The 20,831-nt window shown below is 40.9% G+C and overlaps 2 protein-coding genes across 4 annotated transcripts in view; both read left to right on the forward strand.

Annotated features, from left to right (window-relative positions):
- The first annotated feature begins 213 nt into the window (after positions 1–213).
- Positions 214–20,831, forward strand: part of cpn1 (carboxypeptidase N, polypeptide 1) — a 130,517-nt gene continuing 109,899 nt past the window's right edge. The window contains exons 1-9 of one of the 2 annotated variants that reach the window (XM_070990919.1): positions 214–659; positions 3,212–3,408; positions 4,584–4,739; positions 9,059–9,235; positions 9,408–9,519; positions 11,875–12,014; positions 12,651–12,750; positions 13,688–13,806; positions 13,941–14,618. In XM_070990919.1, coding sequence (XP_070847020.1) covers positions 425–659; positions 3,212–3,408; positions 4,584–4,739; positions 9,059–9,235; positions 9,408–9,519; positions 11,875–12,014; positions 12,651–12,750; positions 13,688–13,806; positions 13,941–14,051 — 1,347 coding nt within the window. In that variant the 5' untranslated portion in view covers positions 214–424 and the 3' untranslated portion in view covers positions 14,052–14,618. Of the gene's footprint in view, positions 660–3,211; positions 3,409–4,583; positions 4,740–9,058; positions 9,236–9,407; positions 9,520–11,874; positions 12,015–12,650; positions 12,751–13,687; positions 13,807–13,940; positions 14,619–20,831 lie in introns of those variants that run through there. The other variant, XR_011603482.1, reaches the window with a different exon arrangement.
- Positions 20,054–20,831, forward strand: part of dnmbp (dynamin binding protein) — a 44,346-nt gene continuing 43,568 nt past the window's right edge. For both annotated transcript variants that reach the window (XM_070990445.1, XM_070990446.1), the window contains exon 1: positions 20,054–20,157. The gene's annotated coding sequence lies outside the window, so the exon portion shown is untranslated. The remainder of the gene's footprint in view (positions 20,158–20,831) is intronic.

A 20,831-nucleotide genomic window follows, 5' to 3' on the forward strand; every position in this document is an offset into this window, starting at 1 on the left:
AAAACAAGCGTCTCAGAGACAGAGTGAAATTCAGACTGTGTGCGCAGGGAGCCGAGGGGCCTGTGGGGCGAACTACTTGAAGCAGAAGTATTCTAAGCGGCAATAAAGCAAGTAGCATGTACTTGACAAGGACCCAAAGGGAAAGAGAGAGGGAGCGAAGCAGCTGTTGGAGGAGGAGAGTGAGACAAAGAAGGAGCAGGGGGCTGTCCTTACATGCTCTTCAGTGTGAGGAGTGTATGTGGGAGGAGGCAGAGGGAGAGCAGGAGAAAGAAGAGGGCAAGAAAGGAAAAGAGCAAGCAGGGAGTACAGCAGTATGTTTGGTGTGTAAGGAGATAAACATACATCTGGAAGCGTGTGAGGGTTTTACACAGTTGCAGGCCGTCTCTTCTCCAGTGACTCCAACAACAGCTTGGGCTGAGGGACCATGCAGCCGGGCTGGACTCTTCCCTGGCAGGCTGCTCTCCTGCTGGGGCTGATGGGGCTCCTGGCGTGCGGCTCGGACTTCCAGCATCACCGCTACGAGGACATGGTGCGAGCCCTGTATGCAGTGCAGAGCGAATGCCCCTACATCACACGCATCTACAGCATCGGGCGCAGCGTGGAGGGGCGCCACCTCTACGTGCTGGAGCTCAGTGATAACCCGGGCATCCATGAAGCATGTGAGTAACACCTGATCCAAACTTTGACAGTCCAGTGCGGATGCACATGCACATTAGGATCAAAAGTGTTTCCATTTCCAATAGTTTAGCACGACAGGGAATTATTCACAATTACTTGCAGACATACAGCAAATTCTAAGCTAATACAGTATTTTAATCATCATCAAAATGTGATAAATCAGTTTGAGTTAAGATTTCTATATGAGAGCAAGCTCACACTCTTGTCAAACCCACAAGCTGATAAACAAACACGCTATAATGATTTCATCTTATTATGGATTTCAGATGCTCAGGCCTTGTCACTGTCTGCCCATTTGTGTTGCACTTCTTGCTGTGGGGAGTGAGAACATAGCTGGCAGGAGTCAGAACAGTCTGTGGGGGCTCTGGGTTTTTGTTTTCTTTTCTGCAAAGACATGAAATGCAAGCTTCTGATTTATCTCTCTGAAGCTGATTTACCGCGTGGGGTGTAATGGTGAAGAGGAAAAAGAGCAGTTACCCCAAACTGGCTCCTTTGATAAACATCAGTAATCTGTGGAAAACCCAAAAGTGAAAGACAAAAGGCAAAAGTGAAAGAACATCTGTGATTCATTTCAATTTCTGCCATCCAACCACTGACAAAATGTGTGGTGTTATTCAGAGCTGAGCAGATGACACAGAAGTTCACTTTGAATCAACAAGGCTTTAACCCTGAGCCCGCTCTTGCAAAAGCTTTGCTTGTTTTCGCCCCCTCTGTGAACTACTGAATCAGCTCTCCAGGTGTTTATTTTGTATATTGGTTACAAATTGGAAAATCATAACCTCACTGTAGCTCATGTTTGTACTGAAAACAGGCCAAAGGGTCAGATTGATGTAAGCGATTTTGAAGATTTTTCCATTTGTGCATTTTTAATGGCAGCTCTTTGGAAAAAAAAAAAAAGCTTGACAACTGCAGGGAATGCTTTTTTGGCTGCGGCTGAGCTTGCATTTTTATCTACACTTGCACACGTAGGGGCTTCCTTCAGGAGAATAGAAGGATGTGTGCCTGCTCTGTTGCAAGATGACCGAGGGTGAAAAACAGGAACTGTGCACTTCACGGTGGGGAGTGACCTTAAGTCTTGTCTGGGTCAACCCTCTTGCACCCTTTAGGAAGTTCACGTCTTTCACATGCTGCTGAGTGTGTGTGTGTGTGTGTGTGTGTGTGTGTGTGTGTGTGTGTGTGTGTGTGCATGCACATGCTTTTTTTAAAGCTGCACACTAGAGCCAACACTGTTTTCTGAACCTGAGGCCAATTGGCCCCGTGTTAAAGAAAAGGAGGTGAATTGCAGCGCCCAAGCTGCCATTTGGGTGCCTGAAGCAATTAGTGAAGGGTGTTCATAAATTTGGAAGTATCTGCTCACCCCCAAAATACTCCACCCTTACTTCTTCTCATGAACAGTGGAAGTGTAATGCAATACTGGAGTGTTTAAGTGGGTGCCATGGTTTTAGTGTTAAGTAATGCAGTTAGGGTGCACACACGAGCATTATTTTAACATGGAGCAAAAAGTTCAGCAGTAGCTCTGTCTGGCTGCAGTGTCTGGGGGTCTTGGTTGTATCAATACTGCAGCAGTGATTAATGAAGGGACCCCTAGGAGGAGGGAACACTATACAGAGAGGGAGACTGTTTGGATAAGCGGCTCACCCAATCAATGACAGATACCCATAGGAATGCCAGATGACCTTATCCAAATAATTCAATCAGTCGCAATCAGACTCGCTCCCCTCACCTTTGTCAGAACCTGCCTTATCAAGAAATTGCCATAATGTAAAAACATTTAGGTTTGTAATTAGTTTAAAGTGAGACTGTGAACATTTCAAAAGAAAAACAAAACAAAACAGGATCTTCCTCTGTCAAATGAAAAGTTGAAACCCAGCGCCCCTTCTCAACTGAATACACTAAAGGGTTTTATTGCTAAAGCCTTACTTGGTCTGATATGACCTGAAGCTTATGGCGGCTAATGTTAGCTAAAGGGCAACTTCAGATCACATAAAAGTGTGTTTAGAGGTCATGGGGAGGAGTACTGCATGTGAAAAAAGTAGCAAAAAGTCTTTGTGGCTACAAAGGGAGTCGCAAGAAGTTTGATAAACTGCCTCAAGTGATGTCACTGCCTCAAGTGATGTCACTTGCTCCATGCTAGAGGCTGGAGGCTACATTAGCTGCTACTAGCATAACACACCTGAATCTCTGACAGAACTGTTATCAGATGAGTTGAATTGTGGGTAATGCGGCAACAGATTTTGAGAAGGTAGACAAACAAATGCATAGAATTAAACCACAATAAGAGACGTTTGTTGCATCCTGCTTACGATCTCATTGCACTCGTTACGTAGAACCTGTAACATTTAGAAACTCAAAGATGCTGGAACAAAGACTACCTTCCTACCTATAGATTCTACCATGTCTTCATGCACTAAGTGTGCTCATGTGTATACGTATGTGTAAGCATGCTTGGGCGGTCATTTTAAATGTCACGCTTGGCAGCTCTGTTTGGCTTCTTGACCTCACGCCCCCATTCACCTTTCCACTTCCTCCCCAGTGGAGCCAGAGTTCAAGTACGTGGGCAACATGCACGGCAACGAAGTGCTCGGCCGCGAGCTGCTCATTAAGCTCTCCCAGTTTCTGTGCGAGGAGTATCGAGCTGGAAACCAAAGGATCATGAGGCTGATCCATGACACGCGCATCCACATCCTACCCTCCATGAACCCTGATGGCTACGAGGTGGCTGCCAGACAGGTAACCTACACCCTCACATACATGTGAGCTCTGGGCCACAAGAAAACCAGGGAAAATCTCCCTCTGGGACGCCTTAGGCTATTTTGCTGTGGCAGTCATTTGCCTCTTGTGGAGAAAAAGTTTCCACATTTTTCCCTGATTGTGCTCTTGCCAATGGAAATATTAGAAATTTGAAGGTCCCTCAGGAAAACTTAACACCTGCAGGTTAAATCAGAGCAAACACATCTGACTCCATCAGGTAACACATCGTGAAGGCATGTGTGTCTGTTTATACACATAAAAGACAAGAAACTAACTGCCAAAAACACTATTTTATTAAATCTTTCACTGTTTGCTGATGTCTGGAATAATCCAATCTATCACCCCCCTGAGAGAGCCCCTTGTTTTCCACCAGCAGGTAATTATATGGGCCGTGAAACAACAGACACACATGCAAACCCCCTTTAACATAAACACTCACACATGTGCACAATCTCTTTTGACACTAATTATATGTCCTGAGGAGGGCAGTTGCACATGATGGTCCCTCTCTTTGCCACTCAGACAACACATGCACACCACACTATAATTTGCTGCTGCATCAACAAATGCTTGGATGCAGCAGCATCTGGAAAACAATGGGAAGGCTTCTTCATTTCCAAGTATCCTAGATGACATTGTGTTGATTTGGGGTTTTAGAGATTGGGCTTTTGAGGAAAAACAACAAAAATATCATTTTTCATGCCCATGGCATCAGAAAATGTAAGATTTAAGTGGTTCCATTTAGAGTTCAGTTGTTTTTTTTTCAGTTGTCAGAAAGTCCCGCATAAGTCTGCACGGAAATACCGTGCAAATCCAAGATGAGCCTCCCTATTTTCGAACAAATCTTGTTTTGGAATTGCTCCTGGTGTCAAAAAAAGAGAAAGCTGGAGTGCATATTTGCTTTCTCGTCAGTGAAGAAAAAGTAACTTCAAAAGTGACAGTGAGGTGCTATTTGGAGTCAAGCAGAGGAAGAGACAAAAAAAGTAGGTATAGCATTTACCATGTTCACTATATTAGTTTAGCATTTGGCAATTTAATGTAACTGAGGCAGAGGGGAAGTTTTTCTGGTATTTTGTCATAAAGTTTTATGACTGATCCAGGGTAACCCAACAGTAGCTGCTGTTTGAAAAATGTGACATTTTGTGGGTCAACAGGGTCCAGAGTTCAACGGCTACCTGGTGGGTCGAGGGAACTCCAGAGATATCGATCTGAACCGGAACTTTCCAGACCTGAACGCACTCATGTACTACTACGAGAAGACCAACGGACGAAACCACCACCTGCCCCTGCCAGACAACTGGGAGCAACAGGTCAGTGCTGCTGGATAAACGAGGCAGAAGACACAAGACGCCATCTATCTGTGCTTATGTGTGAAAATACATGTATGTGCCTATGTGGGTGAGAGAGAAAGAGGGACTGAGGAAGATGGATGAGTACATTTCTCATGCTCGTGTGAGTGTGTGTTCAATGTTTGAACATGGAGTTGAATAATGAGCAACCGTAACATAGCTGAGTTATCTTGGCTTTAACTTCTGTTGACATAAACGAATGCACGAGATTTGTGCTGGATCGGATTCCACGGCCAGCGGAGCTTTCACCAAATAAAAAGAAACTGCCCATAAATTTAAACAGTACGTTGACTTAGTGAATTGCTTGCTGGGCTCTGTTTCATGTTGCGTATGTTTGTGTGTGCCTGTATAGTCTGACCCTTTTGCATGGGTGTGTTTGATTATCTTACCATAAAACCTATATCTCCTCATATAAACGGTGCTTTTCCTCTGTGGGTCAGAGAGAGGCTGCTCTCCTTTGTCTCTGCAATATGAAACAGGCCTGGCAGCCTCACTCATTCCAAGTCAGGAACCAAAGCGTCACTGAAAATATCCCTTACAACCTTGACAAATAATATGAGTGCAGACACCTTGATATTTCTTTGCTGTTGGTGGTTTTGTGGATATTTCAGCACACAGGAAATCAATTCCAAGCTCAGAATAAGCTTTGACAATTTAAAAGGCTTCAAGGTGCAAAGACTGAACAAAAACGACATACAGAAGTCCTCAAAAAGCGCACGCACTCTTGGAATCATAACAGCCCGGCAGGAAACAGTGTACGTACTGTATATGAAGACTTTCAGCTTCAGCTAAACATTTTTGTCCTTTCATCACCACCATGAGAATTTGAACTGACCTACTCGGTGTTCTCAGAATGTAGCTGTTAGCCGCTACCTTCAGATGCCGTCTCTCCACAGAACTTACAGACCTGTTATTTCAGTCGAAATCATCTGGTCATTGCCAAGTCTGTAGTTCACAGGGGTGGATGAAGTATTCAGATCTTTTCAGGAAGAGTAGTGATACCACAATGTAAAAACACTCCTTTACGAGTAGAAGTCCTGCATTTAGAACCCTACTTATCAGCTAAATTCAGCAAAAGCTGGCAATTAAAAGTGAGAAGTATTTGCCACATATTAAATGACAGTATTAATACTGATGCAACAATGCATAAGCAGTGGTTTAGTATTGTAGCAGGCAGAGTTAGAGCTAGTTGCAATCACTTCAGTTTAATCCAGTGGTTACCAACCACAAATCTAAGAGGTAGTGAGGCGATTATTGGGGTGGAAATTAAGAAAAAACATAGTTCTGCTGTATAAATTTGGATTATTTTTGCAGATATTTCTCTAACTATTTTAAAGTTTTACCTTTGTTGGCATATTGCAGTTGTTTCAATGAAACCGTCTGACACATCTGGCCCATGACAAGGAGACGCAATGGCACTGTTTGTCTATTGTAAGGGCTCACAAGCAAAAAAGGTCAGGAATCAGTGGTTTTGTCTTTAACGTGCTTCATTTCATAAGCTGATCGCTGTGCTAAGTAACTGGCAACTGCATCTGTCAAGTAAATGTAGTGCAGTGAAGTACAAGTGCATCAAAATGTTACTTGAGTAAATGTACAACTGCACGTCCTGCAGTCTATTAAAACTAAGAGAAGCCTTTAAAATATGCTGATGTGTGGCTTGATATCGCTCAGGTTGGCTGTAGTAGTGACAGAATTCTGTTCTGGGTGATTCTGCTGTGTTTCACTGTGCACTTATTATCTGAAATCACTGCAGTGTAAAATGTGGGGAGAAGGGAACGATGAGAGTCCTGTGCTGTCAAACTGCGGCTAATAGTCAGCTGAATAGTACTTTTTAAGTATTAAGGTCAAATCCTTGGGGGTGTCTTGCCTGCATTCATCTTATCTTCAGTACTAAAAGAGCTACTGTTTTTAAGGTTTCTCTCTAAATTGGCCTGCCCTTTGGTCCCTCCAGCTTGAAACCACTGGGTGTTATTAAGGCTGGGTAACATAATGTCTCTGAAAATATAATGAAACATCTCACCAAGTGTACAAAGTATAATGTGATCAAATATACAGTATATAACACTATTTGTTTCCATCACATTATTAGCACTATTTACCAGATTAAGCATATATGAGTTTAGCATTATTTTACTTGATGCAATACTAATTTCATTAAAATGACCTAAGCAGTTATTTTTTGGAGATCAAACATAAAGATTAATTCAATTATGTGATGTTTAGACTTCATTACATCATTCATAACATTCATATCTACAGTATTCAGAGCTTGTGGTCTTAATTAATTTTTTTTTTTAAGAAGTATCTAAAAAACACAACCAGGAAAGAGGAGAGCACAGGCCTGTCCTGTGCAGGCTGAACATGTGCTGTATGTACACAGTTATAAACTGTATATAGAGTCATTCTCAGAGGGATGCATAAATCAAAGCTGCAGCTACGGTCATGAAAGGGATCTAAAATCTTCACAAATTTGCAGTTAGAGTGAGATGAGCGATGTCTCATTGCCTCCAAATGAAACCATACCACTGAGCCACTTTATAAAACAGAGACAGAGGGTTGATTTTATCCTTTCAAAACACCCCTCTACGTGAGTTTGACAAGGCTTGACATTATAGAGCAGTTATGACACTATCATATGTTTTTCATTACAAATGAATAAAGTGACTTCATTCCCACGCAAAGGACAGCTATTGAGTTTTTACTCTTTTTTTTTCTTATTTCCGAGTTCCTGGGCTGCAAATGTGTTGAGAAAACTAAAACACTGGTCCTCCTAGTCGCAGGCTGGCTGTCTACCCACATGACTGCCTCCTGAAAGGCGAACACAAAAGAGTAACTGTGCCACTGTTACAGATACTTCATTCATGCTGGTCAGGATTACATTCTCACAGGCTACAAGAAGCCACAAGCCCCTGTGCTCGCCTGCAGGCACATCCATGCTACATTTTAATTAGCCAACTGATGATGTTTCATGCAGAGAAATGAGTTTTTTAAAAAAGAAAAGAAAATCTGTTCTACAAAATAATGCAAAATACTATGCAAATACAGCAGCCCACATGGGACTACTTACAAAAATAACTTAAATCATCACTTGTTCTGGTTTCAGTCTCCCCGTGTAGTTGTAGTTTTTCGTGGTTAACTGCACCATGAACTGCTAACAATTGATTGACCTGCACAGAACATCCTTCACATAGAATGAAATCCAACCTTGAATTGTCACTGAACCATTGAGTGATCCAGGCTGGGTGGATTTACATGTATCTGTACTGGCATGGCATGGTATTGTCTTTGTCTGAGATGTGATCATCAGGGTGTGAGTGTGTCCTTGTAACCCTACACCATGGTAACAGCTATGACTTCAAAGCACGCACTCGTGTATATAAAGGTCCAGAGACAATAAACACCTGCCAGTCCTCAAAACAGAAGTCCCACTTCTTGGTTACAACTGCTGTGTTCAAGGCCAGCAGCGTCTGATCGGCCTGATTATCCCTCAGCTGAGCCAGACTGTGTTTATTGTCCTGAATGCCTCAACCAAGGAGAGGTATTACTCCTTGTCTCTGTGCATGATATACGGCTAGAAGCATGTGGCAGAAAATAATGGCAGTCTAAAACTGGAATTTAAAGGTTTAAGGTGTCTGCAGCGTTGCATGGAGATGCCATCAGGTTTGGTGTGTGGCAGAGGCTGATCCTGTTCATGCAGACTGAGATGCATGCATGAACAAAAAGCCTTTTCTAAGATTTGAAATAGCCTTTGGAGTAACGGATTGCTCTCTTACAATCATGTGCATAGACTAAGCTTTATTCATCTTTCTCACTGAATTCCAGATTCTTCAGTTAGAGTTTAGATAAAATGAGACATACTGAAGCACTGGACTATGAGGGAGAAAGAGTACTGAGAGTGAAGCTGAACAATCATTTTCTGGGCTTTAGAAGGGCAGAGGATACCTTGAGGAATTAACCACAGCCTACTAAGGATTAAAAGCAGTTGGTTAAGAATGAAAAGAGGAAAAGACAGAGAAAATATTTGCATATGCTGAAGCAGAGCGAACTAGGATGTGTCCAGATAACCAGACAAGCAGAGAAGCCAGTGGTTCTGGATAAAAAGAAAACCAGATGTCTTCAGTCCACTGATGATGATGATGGGATGAAATGAATGTTGTGCGTAATGTCAATAACCAGACAATACACAGTAAGTCTGACAGGCACTGGAAAAGAGTTTATGAACTAATTATTTAGTTTATAAGCTACTTTCTTTATAACTTCCCTTTGAATTTCCTCCACAGGTTGAACCAGAGACGTTAGCAGTCATAAAATGGATGCAAAACTACAACTTTGTCCTGTCAGCCAACCTCCACGGAGGAGCTGTGGTAGCCAATTACCCCTTCGACAAGTCGAGAGACCCTCGCATTCGAGGGAGGACCACATATGCGGCCACTCCAGACGACAAAATCTTCAGAAAGGTGTGCAGCAGATCAGTAATTCCTTCCAGATGTTACACACATCTGAGCTCATCGTGTCTGGTGTGTGTGTGTGTGTGTGTGTGTGTGTGTGTGTGTGTGTGTGTGTGCGTGTGTTTGTGTGTGTGTGAACATGTGAATGATTGTGCACATATGCTTTTGTGTGTGATGACAGTTGGCGAGGACTTACTCATATGCTCACAGCTGGATGCACAAGGGTTGGAACTGTGGGGACTTCTTTGATGAGGGGATCACCAACGGGGCCAGCTGGTACTCCCTGTCCAAAGGTAAGCAAAACCTGACATTAAACTGGTCATCAAAAACACCAGAAACTCCACTGGAACCATGAAAAGCATGTCATGATCGTCTTTAAAGATAATCACTCTGATTTTGTTACAGTGTGCCCCCAAATCCGCACATTTCCTCCCAGCTCACAAGTGATGTTTTGAAGTTTTTCTGCAAACTATGTTGAGTTTGAAACTGTGTTGAGGAAATTTGGGATTTGGAGGTACTACTATCTTATGAACCTATCTTTAAATTATTTCTGTGAAGGGCTGAAACTACTAAGCATTTTCATGAGATCAAAGCTTATACACATTTAAGTCTATATACAATACATTGAAAATCCAAATTTGTATTGTATACAGTGAATATAGCATGATGCTAACTTTGTGCTGCATTGATAGTTTAGTGCTCACTCTCTTTTCTGTGTGTTTGATGATGGCTTCCAAGCTTTTTACTTCCATTTTCTTTTTTCTGAGAGTTAGAAGAAGAGAACAATATCATTGCCACGTCTGTATGTTAAATGTGAAGCTGCCGCCAGCAGCCGATTAGCTTAAAACCACCACCACTTTGGATACAGCCTGCTAGGCTAGCTGTTTCCAGTCTCTGTGCCAGGCTAAGCTAACTGTCTGCTGGTGGTATGGTCAGTTAGAGACATTAAAGTGGTATCCGGCTACTCATCTGACTTGTATTTCCCAAACTGTCACAGTATTTTTTTTAAAAAGACACTATGTACATTAGCTAGACATGGCAAGTGACTTTCAAACCTCAACACCTTAAAGCACAATACTGACTCACTACCTCCACGTACAAAACAGATGGTTCCCTGTTTGCAAAATTCCAACGTGGTGGATGACGTGCATCATCCTTCCCGTTCCGAACAAAGACAAGGCCACCTGCATGAATGATGGCAGGCACTGGCATTGACTTCAGCATGAATGGCATGCTTTGAGTGGCTTGCAAAGCACTCCTTCCCAGTATTTAGCTGCTCAAGTTTGTAAATGACAACTTCCAACCTTGGGACTATCTGAAAATTATTAGTGGTGGGGATGCATAGTCTGAAGGAAGGGTAGTCATTTATATTCATGTCACCCCAGATATATTTCATTTCAGCCCTCCCTTGAGTTGCACAGAGCTGACAGCGATGACTGTTCAGTTCAGAGCCGATGGCTCAAACAGATGTTGAGATATTTGTGACAGATTATTTTATATTTGCCATAGATTCTAATGGGAAATTCAGTGTGTACTACTTTTTTAGCACTGAAACCTTTTTAAGCAAGAACTTTTTAGGATTAAACAAGTTGCACATATTTACCACTATTATTCTGATACATTGGGGGTTGCAGTTTTTTGTGAGTCAAAGGGAGGGTCTTTGGCATTTTTGTGTAACATGAAAGTAGCCAGAGTGCTTAATGAGACCTATTATTAGGGTTCAGTTTAATATAATATTATTTGCTGGTGTTATTATTTGCAAGCCATTAGGAGTTATATGGGTTTAGGCACTGGCAGGCAAGTCCTCATTCTACCTCATTTGGTTTATGAGTTGGGAAACTTGGTTTTAACGTTCGCTGAATACTTATGGTAATGTTTTGCCATAGAATTCTTGGAAGCTACAGCACACCAAGCTCTTTCAACTGCCTGGGCATGTATTCGATTTCAGCTCAGCTAATCTGTGACTGCAACAATAACAATACCCATTTCTTTGATCTGTAAATCCTGGTCCAGGCTGGTCCGGATTATTCTTTGGAATGCGAATGTGTTGAGCTTTTTCGGTTGAGTCATGCAAGCTTTTGAATTGGATGAAAGCACCCACAGTCGCATTTGGTAGGAGCACGTTATGTTTATTTTAACAGCCCCTTTTGCTCCAAGTGTTATGTCATGGTCTATGAGGTTAGTTTTGAACATTCCCTTCCAATATTGGTCTCATATGCATTAGATTTCTATGAAAGGTAGTGCTGTAATGCAAAGTTGCAAAGCCCAAAATTGAAAAAATTCAGGCTTTCAAAAAGCCACTGTGTTGTCAGGGGAAATATCAGTCCATCTGAAAGATGTTTTAAATGTTTGTCAAGACAGCAAAATGCAGTGGTTTGGAAAAGCATGCTTGACCATGTGAAAAACCAAAGCAATAGCTTTGGACTCCAGTATCTCGATGACCAGAAATGTCTAACAGCGGTTTTTAGATGAGCTGAAATAATAAATCCCATCAACTCCTTACAAATCAGAACAGCCCCTTTAAGAGACAAACTACGGCTCCATGTAAACCACTTTATAAACCACCCTGGGAACCACTGACATGACAAATATGTTTCGTTTTAAAGATCCTCTCTTGAAATGTAAAAGAAAGTCTGTGTGTGTTTCAGGCATGCAGGACTTCAACTACCTGTACAGCAACTGTTTTGAGATCACCCTGGAGCTGAGCTGTGACAAGTTTCCTCCAGCATCAGCGCTGCCCCGAGAATGGTTGGGCAACCGGGAAGCGCTGGTTTCATACCTGGAACAGGTCAGAACAGATGCAGACACTCAGCATTTACCAACTTACTGTTTCTTCATTTATAACTTGATGCACACAGACACACAGGCATACAGTCACACAAAAACACACACACAAACCAAAGGAGTCCAATAACCTGGCTGCTTGTAATTACTGGCCGGGATTCGCTGGATAAAGTGACTTAAAATGAGCTGCGTGAAATTCAGCGTAATTCAAGTAAACTGACTTTTATCTTTCGTCAAGGATGAACAGAGGCCTTGATTTGAGGACAGAATGTCTTTTATTCCAGATTATCAGGGTGCCGAGGTAAAATACAGTGATGCATTGCCACGAATTATGTTTCTTAAGGCCTGAGGGAGAGCTCGGAAATGCTTAACTTTTTCTGCAGCGCTGATCAAACAGATCAAACTGAAAGGGCCTGTTGTGGACCAAAGGGGCAAGGAAGGTTAAATAGGTTTTGGAAAACTGCATCAGAAATGAAGTTTATGAGCTGTTATGACTTGATCAATGCAACATTCAAACACAAGCTACCTATTTGTCAAACATACCTGGCTTACCTATTTTAACACATATTTCACACATTTTGGGTGCTGTAAGGTCAAGCACAAATGGCATGATCTATGATGTGTGTTTCTCCATTTTCAGGTGCATCATGGGATAAAAGGCATGGTGTATGATGAAAACAACAACCCCATTGGCAACGCTGAGATCTCAGTGGCTGGCGTCAACCACGATGTGACCAGTGGTGAGAAAGGGTTGGAGGGGGTGTCAGTTCATTGTTATACACATGTGGTTGTCATTTGCTGGGCGTTTTTTACTCTTTAACTGCAGCTTTGAAGAATATGTGAGTGTGTGAGGTTTGTGGTAAATGATCTGCTAATGTCCTGGCGAGTGATGTATTAGAGTGTTCAGACGTTGTAATAATCTTAATCACACACAGAAAGTGGAGTGAAAATGAGCACTGTGCTTCCTGGAAAGAGGTCCAGCTCTCTACAATGTGGGAAAAACAGTTTGTTGGGTTTTTTTATAGCTGAATTTAATTATATTATCAATATTAAAAAAATGAGTGCAGTCATTTCTCACAGTGGAACAAGCCACCATCTAGTGGTCAATGGTGGAAATGCAAACTGTATGTACACTGTATTTACAGTACTTGTAATGTCCTTGAGTATTATAACTTTATTATAACTTTAAGAGGGAATATTGTACTTTTTTAATGTATTTTTGTCTTAAAGTTTAGTCACCACTTACTTTAAGAACCCATAATGAGCACAACTGATGCATTATTACATACTAAATTAACCCACACAACACTTAGTAAGATAGCGGGACCACCTTGATTAACTACCTTGAATGTCTTTTACAAGGTAATACATCAGTATTATTATCCAAAAGCATAATATATAACAATGCGACTCTGACAGAGGCCATTTTGCTTGCACTGACTTAAGTTAAGTACATTTTATTGACTTTAAATTCAGTTTTTCATTTATGAGGGGAAGATTGTGTTATTTCTGCTTTCCAAAGTTGTAAAGTCTCACTTTAAGAACATTTTGCTAATAATACTTAGCAGTTTTTACTTGAGTACAGTCCTGAATGCATCACTTTTACTTTTAGTGGAGTGGTATTACAACTTCTACCTAAGTAAAAGATGTGAACTTTCCATGTGCACCCTCCTTCAGGACTGGATGGCGACTACTTCAGACTTCTGTTACCGGGTACCTACACTGTGACAGCATCCGCGCCAGGTTACCTCCCCTCCACCAGCACTGTCACAGTGGGACCAGCTGAGGCCATACAGGTGCGTTTGTCTTGTGTGTGTATGGGCAGAAGAATCCCAGAGAAGTCTTGTGATTCATGTTTGTGTGGTCTTATAGACTGGAAATGTACTCTGCCTTGATCACTCACACCGTGTCTTCATCTCTTCCCTGACAGCTTCATTTTTACTTGAAAATGGCACCAAAACAAAACCAGAAAGCGAAGCACCACAACGGCAAGAGGAACCTCTCGTCTCCCAAGGCCCCCTTAAAACTTGGCCCGAGATGAAACACGGACAACAATTTAGACTACACAAAAAACATGCATACTGAAAATCCCACATGAAACACACACATGCAGGTGCACACATGTACAAATTATGGAAATGATAATTGACCATAATACATGTATGTAATTTTACCTTTGTAGTCCTATGATTATACATTTCACATGTTTGCGTTCTTGTTTTTGTTTTGTTCTTGTGTTTTTTTGTTGATAAATATAAACTGTGTGTCTGTATTAAGGAAATGTCGCAAACCTGGCGTATTTATGTAACAGTGTTGATTTGTATGAACACAGCTATTCTGTATTTGTAAAGGACTTTTTTTGATTTTGACTGCTATAATTTGATGAAAACTGAAAGTGAAAATAAAAGAATGTTTTTTGCTGTCATTATTTCCCATCTCTGTATATTGTGTGTCTGCTTCACCTTGACTGCTCATTGTTCTTTAAGGCACTTGAATGAATAACAAAATTTTGTCCTTGCTCATTGTAATAACAACAGTGCTAATAATGATTTGTTGAATGAAGACAAAAGGCAAAAGTCTGAAGAATAGCACAACATAAAAGCCATTTGACAAAAACATCAGTTTCAGATCTCTTCTGGTCATGTGGAAGTAATGGATTGCTCTCTGGAAAAATACTTTCTCCCTCTTACCTCTCTGGCTGTGCTCTACAAATGTAGAACAGTAGATGTCACTGCTGCACAAGCGAGGAAGCAAAACACAGCTGCTCCTGTTGAACTTCCAGACAAAAAGGCAGCTATATAAGGGAAAACAGTTTGATTTCCGTTCAACCAGGCAAACATCTTGCTTCTGAAACCTTTCTACTATTCACCGAACAGCCTGGCAGTTACTGGGTCTGTTCAAATGCTGCTCAGCCCACAAAATCAATTCAAGTAACTATTTTGAAGTAACCTTGTGTTAATGTGATGGGCATTTCCTGCTGTTTTCTGATATTTTAATGACCAATTGATTAAGCAATAATGAAAATAATTGCAAGCTGCATCCCTTGTTTATATGCACTATGAAGTCCAGCTGATACTTTATTTACAGTGTTCTGTTGAATATGCAATACTTCATACACAGTATCTCACTCTCAGAATGATCAAGTGTACTTTTTTTTTAACTATATTTTTTATATTTTTAGTTATACTATACTGCTGCTTGAACTAACTATTCAACTCTGCTGTCACTGCCTCACGTGTCACCAGAGTGAATGTTAAATTATAATATAAAACATATTTTAAATGCCTGTGCCAGTTCAAAGAATAGTGCTTGTACATTATGGAAAACCAGGAGGATTATCTATTGTGCATCATCACTGCTGTCAAATGACAGTATGCTGAGCCAATTCCATTATCCAAAGATCTAGCAACGCCAAGCAGAGCCCACTGTTTCCCGGTAGTGCAGTCCTACAACACTCCACACTCCATGAGCAAACAAGAAACAGTATTGTGTCCTACTGATCTCTGCACTTCTGCTGTGAGGTGGGAAGGCAGATGATACATACAGCTCGAGCTGAGGCAACGTCTTGACGTTCTGCTTTGTCACAAGACTGAGCGGCTTCCTAGAGGGGGCAGCAAAGGACAGGATGACATCTGTTAAAACAATGCACAATAACATCAATGGACATATTTGTCCTCATCAGTGTCTCCTAATTTAAAGACCTCCTGGTTTGGATTTGCATGTGTTTCTATTGTATGAACATGTATCCTTATTAGGAAAGTGTGGTATTTGATTTTAGCCGTTTTGAACTGTCCTTATCTTGTAGATTCCTCTACAGCTGTATTAAAACTTTAATTTGATCTAACTTCAAAAATGAACTCTGGAAACTCACAGCATGACACCTTGGCCAGATAATGATCCTCTACGCAAACAAGAAGAGGCGCTTTGCAAACTGGACCCTGCTCAGAGTGACCTGGACTCTTTAACTCACTCAGCTTTTTTCCTGTGCCATTCACAAACACTACAGAATACAACAATAGCTCTTCTCTGACAAACAGGAAAGAGGAAAAGCGCACTTCAGCTGGCACTGGACTTATGACAGTGATGCAGAGGTTCCATGCAGACAAACATGGAGTCACACAGATAATAAAATGACAGGCTGCCTTTGCCTTCTAATCTTCTAGTCCTCCCAAATTATACTAGAAGATATGTTAAATCCCAGCCTAAACCAGAGAGCTATATTATAAATTCAGCAGCAGAATATAATAAATCAGTGGCCTTTAAAGTAATCAGCAGTTGGCAAAGTAATGGTCAGAGAAGCCTTTGCCAATATTGGCAATACTTTCGGGACCATTACATGATCAAATTTCTTAAAGACAGGGATTGTTTTTCAAACAATAAACCAAAAGTCAAATATGCACTGAGAGCGATCTGACAAAGCCATCTAACCTCAGACGCACTGTCATGATACTCATTCAGTTCAACTATCAGTCCAGTGACTACAGTAAATGAGTGGAATAATTTTCATTTTCTGCCTACTCCAACACTTTGTCACTGCAGCTGATGTTTCTCAGAGCAGACACAATAGAACGATTGTACAACAGCCAATGTATTCTCTGCCTACAGAGCGTTATGGTGCCGATCAACTGGCAGCAAATATTGAAAGACAACAACAGACCCACATAGTGGCCCAGAGTGAAAGTGGCCACTGTGAGAGGAGACAAAGCCAGCATTTCATACAGTCACTGATCTGGAGTGTTCTCAGCGGTGGTATGGGTGTGTGCATGTGCGTGTGAGGGCTTTCATTTGTATCTGTGTACGCTAGAAGTTGGCCAAACGTGGCGTCAATGAAGCCCACCAGTGGTCCTACTGTAAAAGACATCTCCTACACAGATGAACCCACATTCATTGACTCAGAGTTTATGGCAAAGCTCCATGATGCTGATGGCCAGGCTTTATCGGAAGTTACAGAACAACCACTCTAAACATTCATTAGCTAAAAAATGTGCTGTCACAAAGTTTAATTTTGAAGGAAGTGATGGTATAATGACATACAGAAAAGTATAATGGTACACTGACAAAAACTAAAATGAACTTAATAGAATATAACACAATAGAAAAGAACAATTCAACAGATTAGAACCGAAATTTATTAGTGTTTGTGACCAGACCACCACAAGTTAAGTCCTGTGACTGTGACTAATATTTCCTCAGTATATATATATTGGTGTGTGTGTGTGTGTGTGTGTGTGTGTGTGTGTGTGTGTGTGTGTGATTTTCCATGTTACTTAACAATATACATAGTCAGGCTTATATGGAAAAATACCATACCACTGGTAAGACTTTTTACAATATACTTTTCACATGTCAAATGTGTGCCTACACAATGTATTATACACTCATACCTATGTGCTGGTGCATACACAGTCATGGACGGTACATACACATGCACTGATGTTTTTATCCTGAACCTTTTTTAAGCATTTGTTTGTTTAGTAAATCTAACCTGAATTTAAAAGCCTAACCAAGGATAATAAGTTAGCTTCAGGTAGAAGCCCTACATGCATTACATCTGCTGCATTACTTCTCTCAGTGTAACAATGTTCATCTCCATTGCATCTATTAAATGAAGCAACAAATATAATTTAAACTGATATCAGTAGTTATTGGTAAGAGTAACATATTGCAAATATATTGATTGGTTGTCTAGTTTATTATATATAGCTTTTAGAGCTTTACTGGAACAACATCATCAAGTCATCAGCAAGTATAGACCTTCTTGTTGTGAATACTATAGTATATCTACATGTTTGACACATGCAAGACTGCCACGAGTAGAGTGTGCAGGTTTGAGTGTGTGTGACTGAGCCTCTTTTCATGTGTTTTTGTGTGACCTCTCCTGTATCTTTTTTCCTTTTCCATGCCAACACTAGAAGGCAAAAGCATCCAACTGACTTTGTTTCCTGCTATTGTTCTGCACATACAAGATCACATATGAGGAAGCTCTCATTTCTGCAGACGCAGCAAAAACTGGGTTCAGTGTTTCACACCACAACATGCAATGACCATGGCTGAGAGAAGGGTTAGCAAACGTATAATCCCTCATGCAACAGCTATGATTTTCTGTCTCTAAAAAAAGGTCTTCATTGTCTTAATGACTCTAAATGAAAGTTTGAGAGTGACACCACAAAAACAGAATACTGGTTACACCTTTTTGCCGAGTGTCAGAAAGCTTTATAGCAAGGAAACTTTCTTTGTCTGATAAAACACGAGTTGAACAACAGCAAATTTATATGGACTTTACATATTGCCTATATAAAAGTCAGAACAGATGATTTAATTCAGTTAAATGACTCACAGTGACTCTAAGTAACACACTGCAGAGAAATCATGCAGTACCAAACTTAGATAGTGTTACTTCCTAAAACTACTGCGAACAGTGTTTGGTCGGGGTGGACAACCCAAGCATGTGCTGACCTGCACAGGAATGAGGTAATGAATTGAGGAAATGTTTGTGTTGATTTTGCCTCATCCTCTGCCACAAAAAGGGTGAGTTGTTTTCTCGTCACGTGGATTTCGCAAGTAGCAGAGTATTAGAATAATAAGGCATGACGGAACAATGTAAACTGTCCTCGAAGTAATTTACCAACTATATCATTTGTAACAGAAGCCAACTTTTAAAGCTGGCATGAATATGAATTTCAGAATTATTCGTCATTTTCAGTGTCAGTTGGAATTAAGTCATAAGACAGAAGACAGAGAGAAAATTGCGAAATTTTGCATTACTGTACAGCACATATTGGCCATATCTGCTGACAATGTGAGCCCTTGAAGATTGCTGACACTCAGTTTAAATGAAATACATTAAATTTTAAGATGTATTAGGGGTTTTTTTTAAATAAAAGTGAGTGGTCCACACTTCTATGTCAAGGCTCATTAAGCTGATCCACACTTGACCACATAACCTGATTTTTAGTGAGGGTTTGCTTTCTGAGAGGATTTATTTATTGTTGGCAGGGATTAAAGAAATACTTTTATTGGATTAAAAGTAACGATAATGTAAAAAAAAAAATGCAACTATAAGTAAAGGTCCTTCAGTCAAAGTGTTATGAAAAAGTACAGACTCATTATCAAATTTAAGCTATTTTTCCGAGCAAAAGTTAGCTAACTCTACCCAGCTAATAAATTGTGAGGATTTGGTGCTTTTATTTGTCTTATACGATAGTAAACTGAGTGAAACCATTTTCTGACATTGCATAAACCAAACCATTAAAGAAAAAACAACCAGCAGATAAAATGATAATGAAAATAATCATTAGTTAAAAGAAATGGAACTCTTTCCTGAACACAGAGATTGCCCCTGTGTGTGCCATAATGTAGGAATGAAGTAATGCAACGGATGCATCGTTTAAGTAGCATGAAGCTAATAAAGTTGGCGTAATTTTAACTGATTTATCATCGTAGGTAGTTTATTAAAGTATAACTACACTTACCTGACAGTTATATGGCTACAACTGCGGTGAAAAGACCATTCTGTAAACTATAGCGTAGTATAAATATAATGTCATCTTAAAAGGAAAAGTAAGGTAAATTTTAGCTTAGCTGTAGCTTAGCCTACTTTTTACCGTGCTGGTAACACAGTAATTAAACAAGTCTATGCTTTATTGACAAAAAATGGCGTGATTGTATATATCTGCAGTTCTGTATCTTTTTAACTTAAAATCAAGCAAAAGTAAAATTAAGTGGCTACTTTTGGACCCACTTTTCTTCTATTTCCAGTCAGGCACCAGCCGAGCCAGCTACGGGTCTCTTTGAAAAAAGTGGGTGGCGTTGTTGTATGTAGGCATGGAGAGGTGCAAAGCGATTCGACCGCTGCTGTTTCTAATGTGATGACAGCTGATTGTACCGAGACAGAGCCAGGACCACCGTGTCACTTTTCTACTGCCAACATGTTTCCTTGATCCTCACGGCAGAATAAAGCGGCTCCTCTCGGGAATAATGACCCCGCGCTCAGCCCCGGAGCCCTGCGAGGTGGTGGAGCTGCTCTGAAGTTGTGTCGCGTAGGAAACTCCGCCACCACATCACCAGGCTGAAGAAGTTGGATATCTTGTCTGACTGGATCTAACAGCCCGAACCCATTTTCTCATTGGACCTTCAGAACTTTACAGGTAAGAAAAGCACCCCAACCCAAAATGTTTTTTTACATACACTGCAGGAGTAACTCTAAAACTCCTGTGATGAGATGAAAGATGAGGCGCATGTAAGTTTGTAATAACACAGTCATGATTTTACATCCACAACCATAACATTAGCTACTCTGTGGTGTATCTGAGAGGAATAACGCATCGTTTTTCTCTATTATCTTATTTGAAAAGCTTTGTACTGTCATGGTCAGGTGCTGACAGTGGTTTGGGGCGTACTTTCAGCAGGATTTCTCCACCACTCAGACCTCAGCGTGAGTACAGACAGACAGAGCTATCAGGCTAGCGGACTGTTGACGTGAGCTGAATGAGTGATGGCGGTGCACAGGCGTGCTACAGACCAAATAATCCCCTGTCCCGCTGTCTGTCTGTCTGTCACCTGTGGCCACTGCTGTCAGTTGTTCCACCATGTGAGAGGGGCACCAACACATAGACCTCTCACACACGCGCACATAAACGCGCACGCAGAGGAAATAGTACGGTCACACGCACGTGCACACTTTACCAAGGTGGTCTGGTCACAAACACTGATATTTTCTATTCTGTTTAATTCTGTTATGTTCAGTTCCATTCTATTGCATTTGTATTATGTCTATTCTATTCTATTCTATTCTATTCTATTCTATTCTATTCTATTCTAC

Source organism: Chaetodon trifascialis, chromosome 21 (genome assembly GCF_039877785.1).
Source record: "Chaetodon trifascialis isolate fChaTrf1 chromosome 21, fChaTrf1.hap1, whole genome shotgun sequence".
Classification (NCBI taxonomy): Eukaryota; Metazoa; Chordata; class Actinopteri; order Chaetodontiformes; family Chaetodontidae; genus Chaetodon; species Chaetodon trifascialis.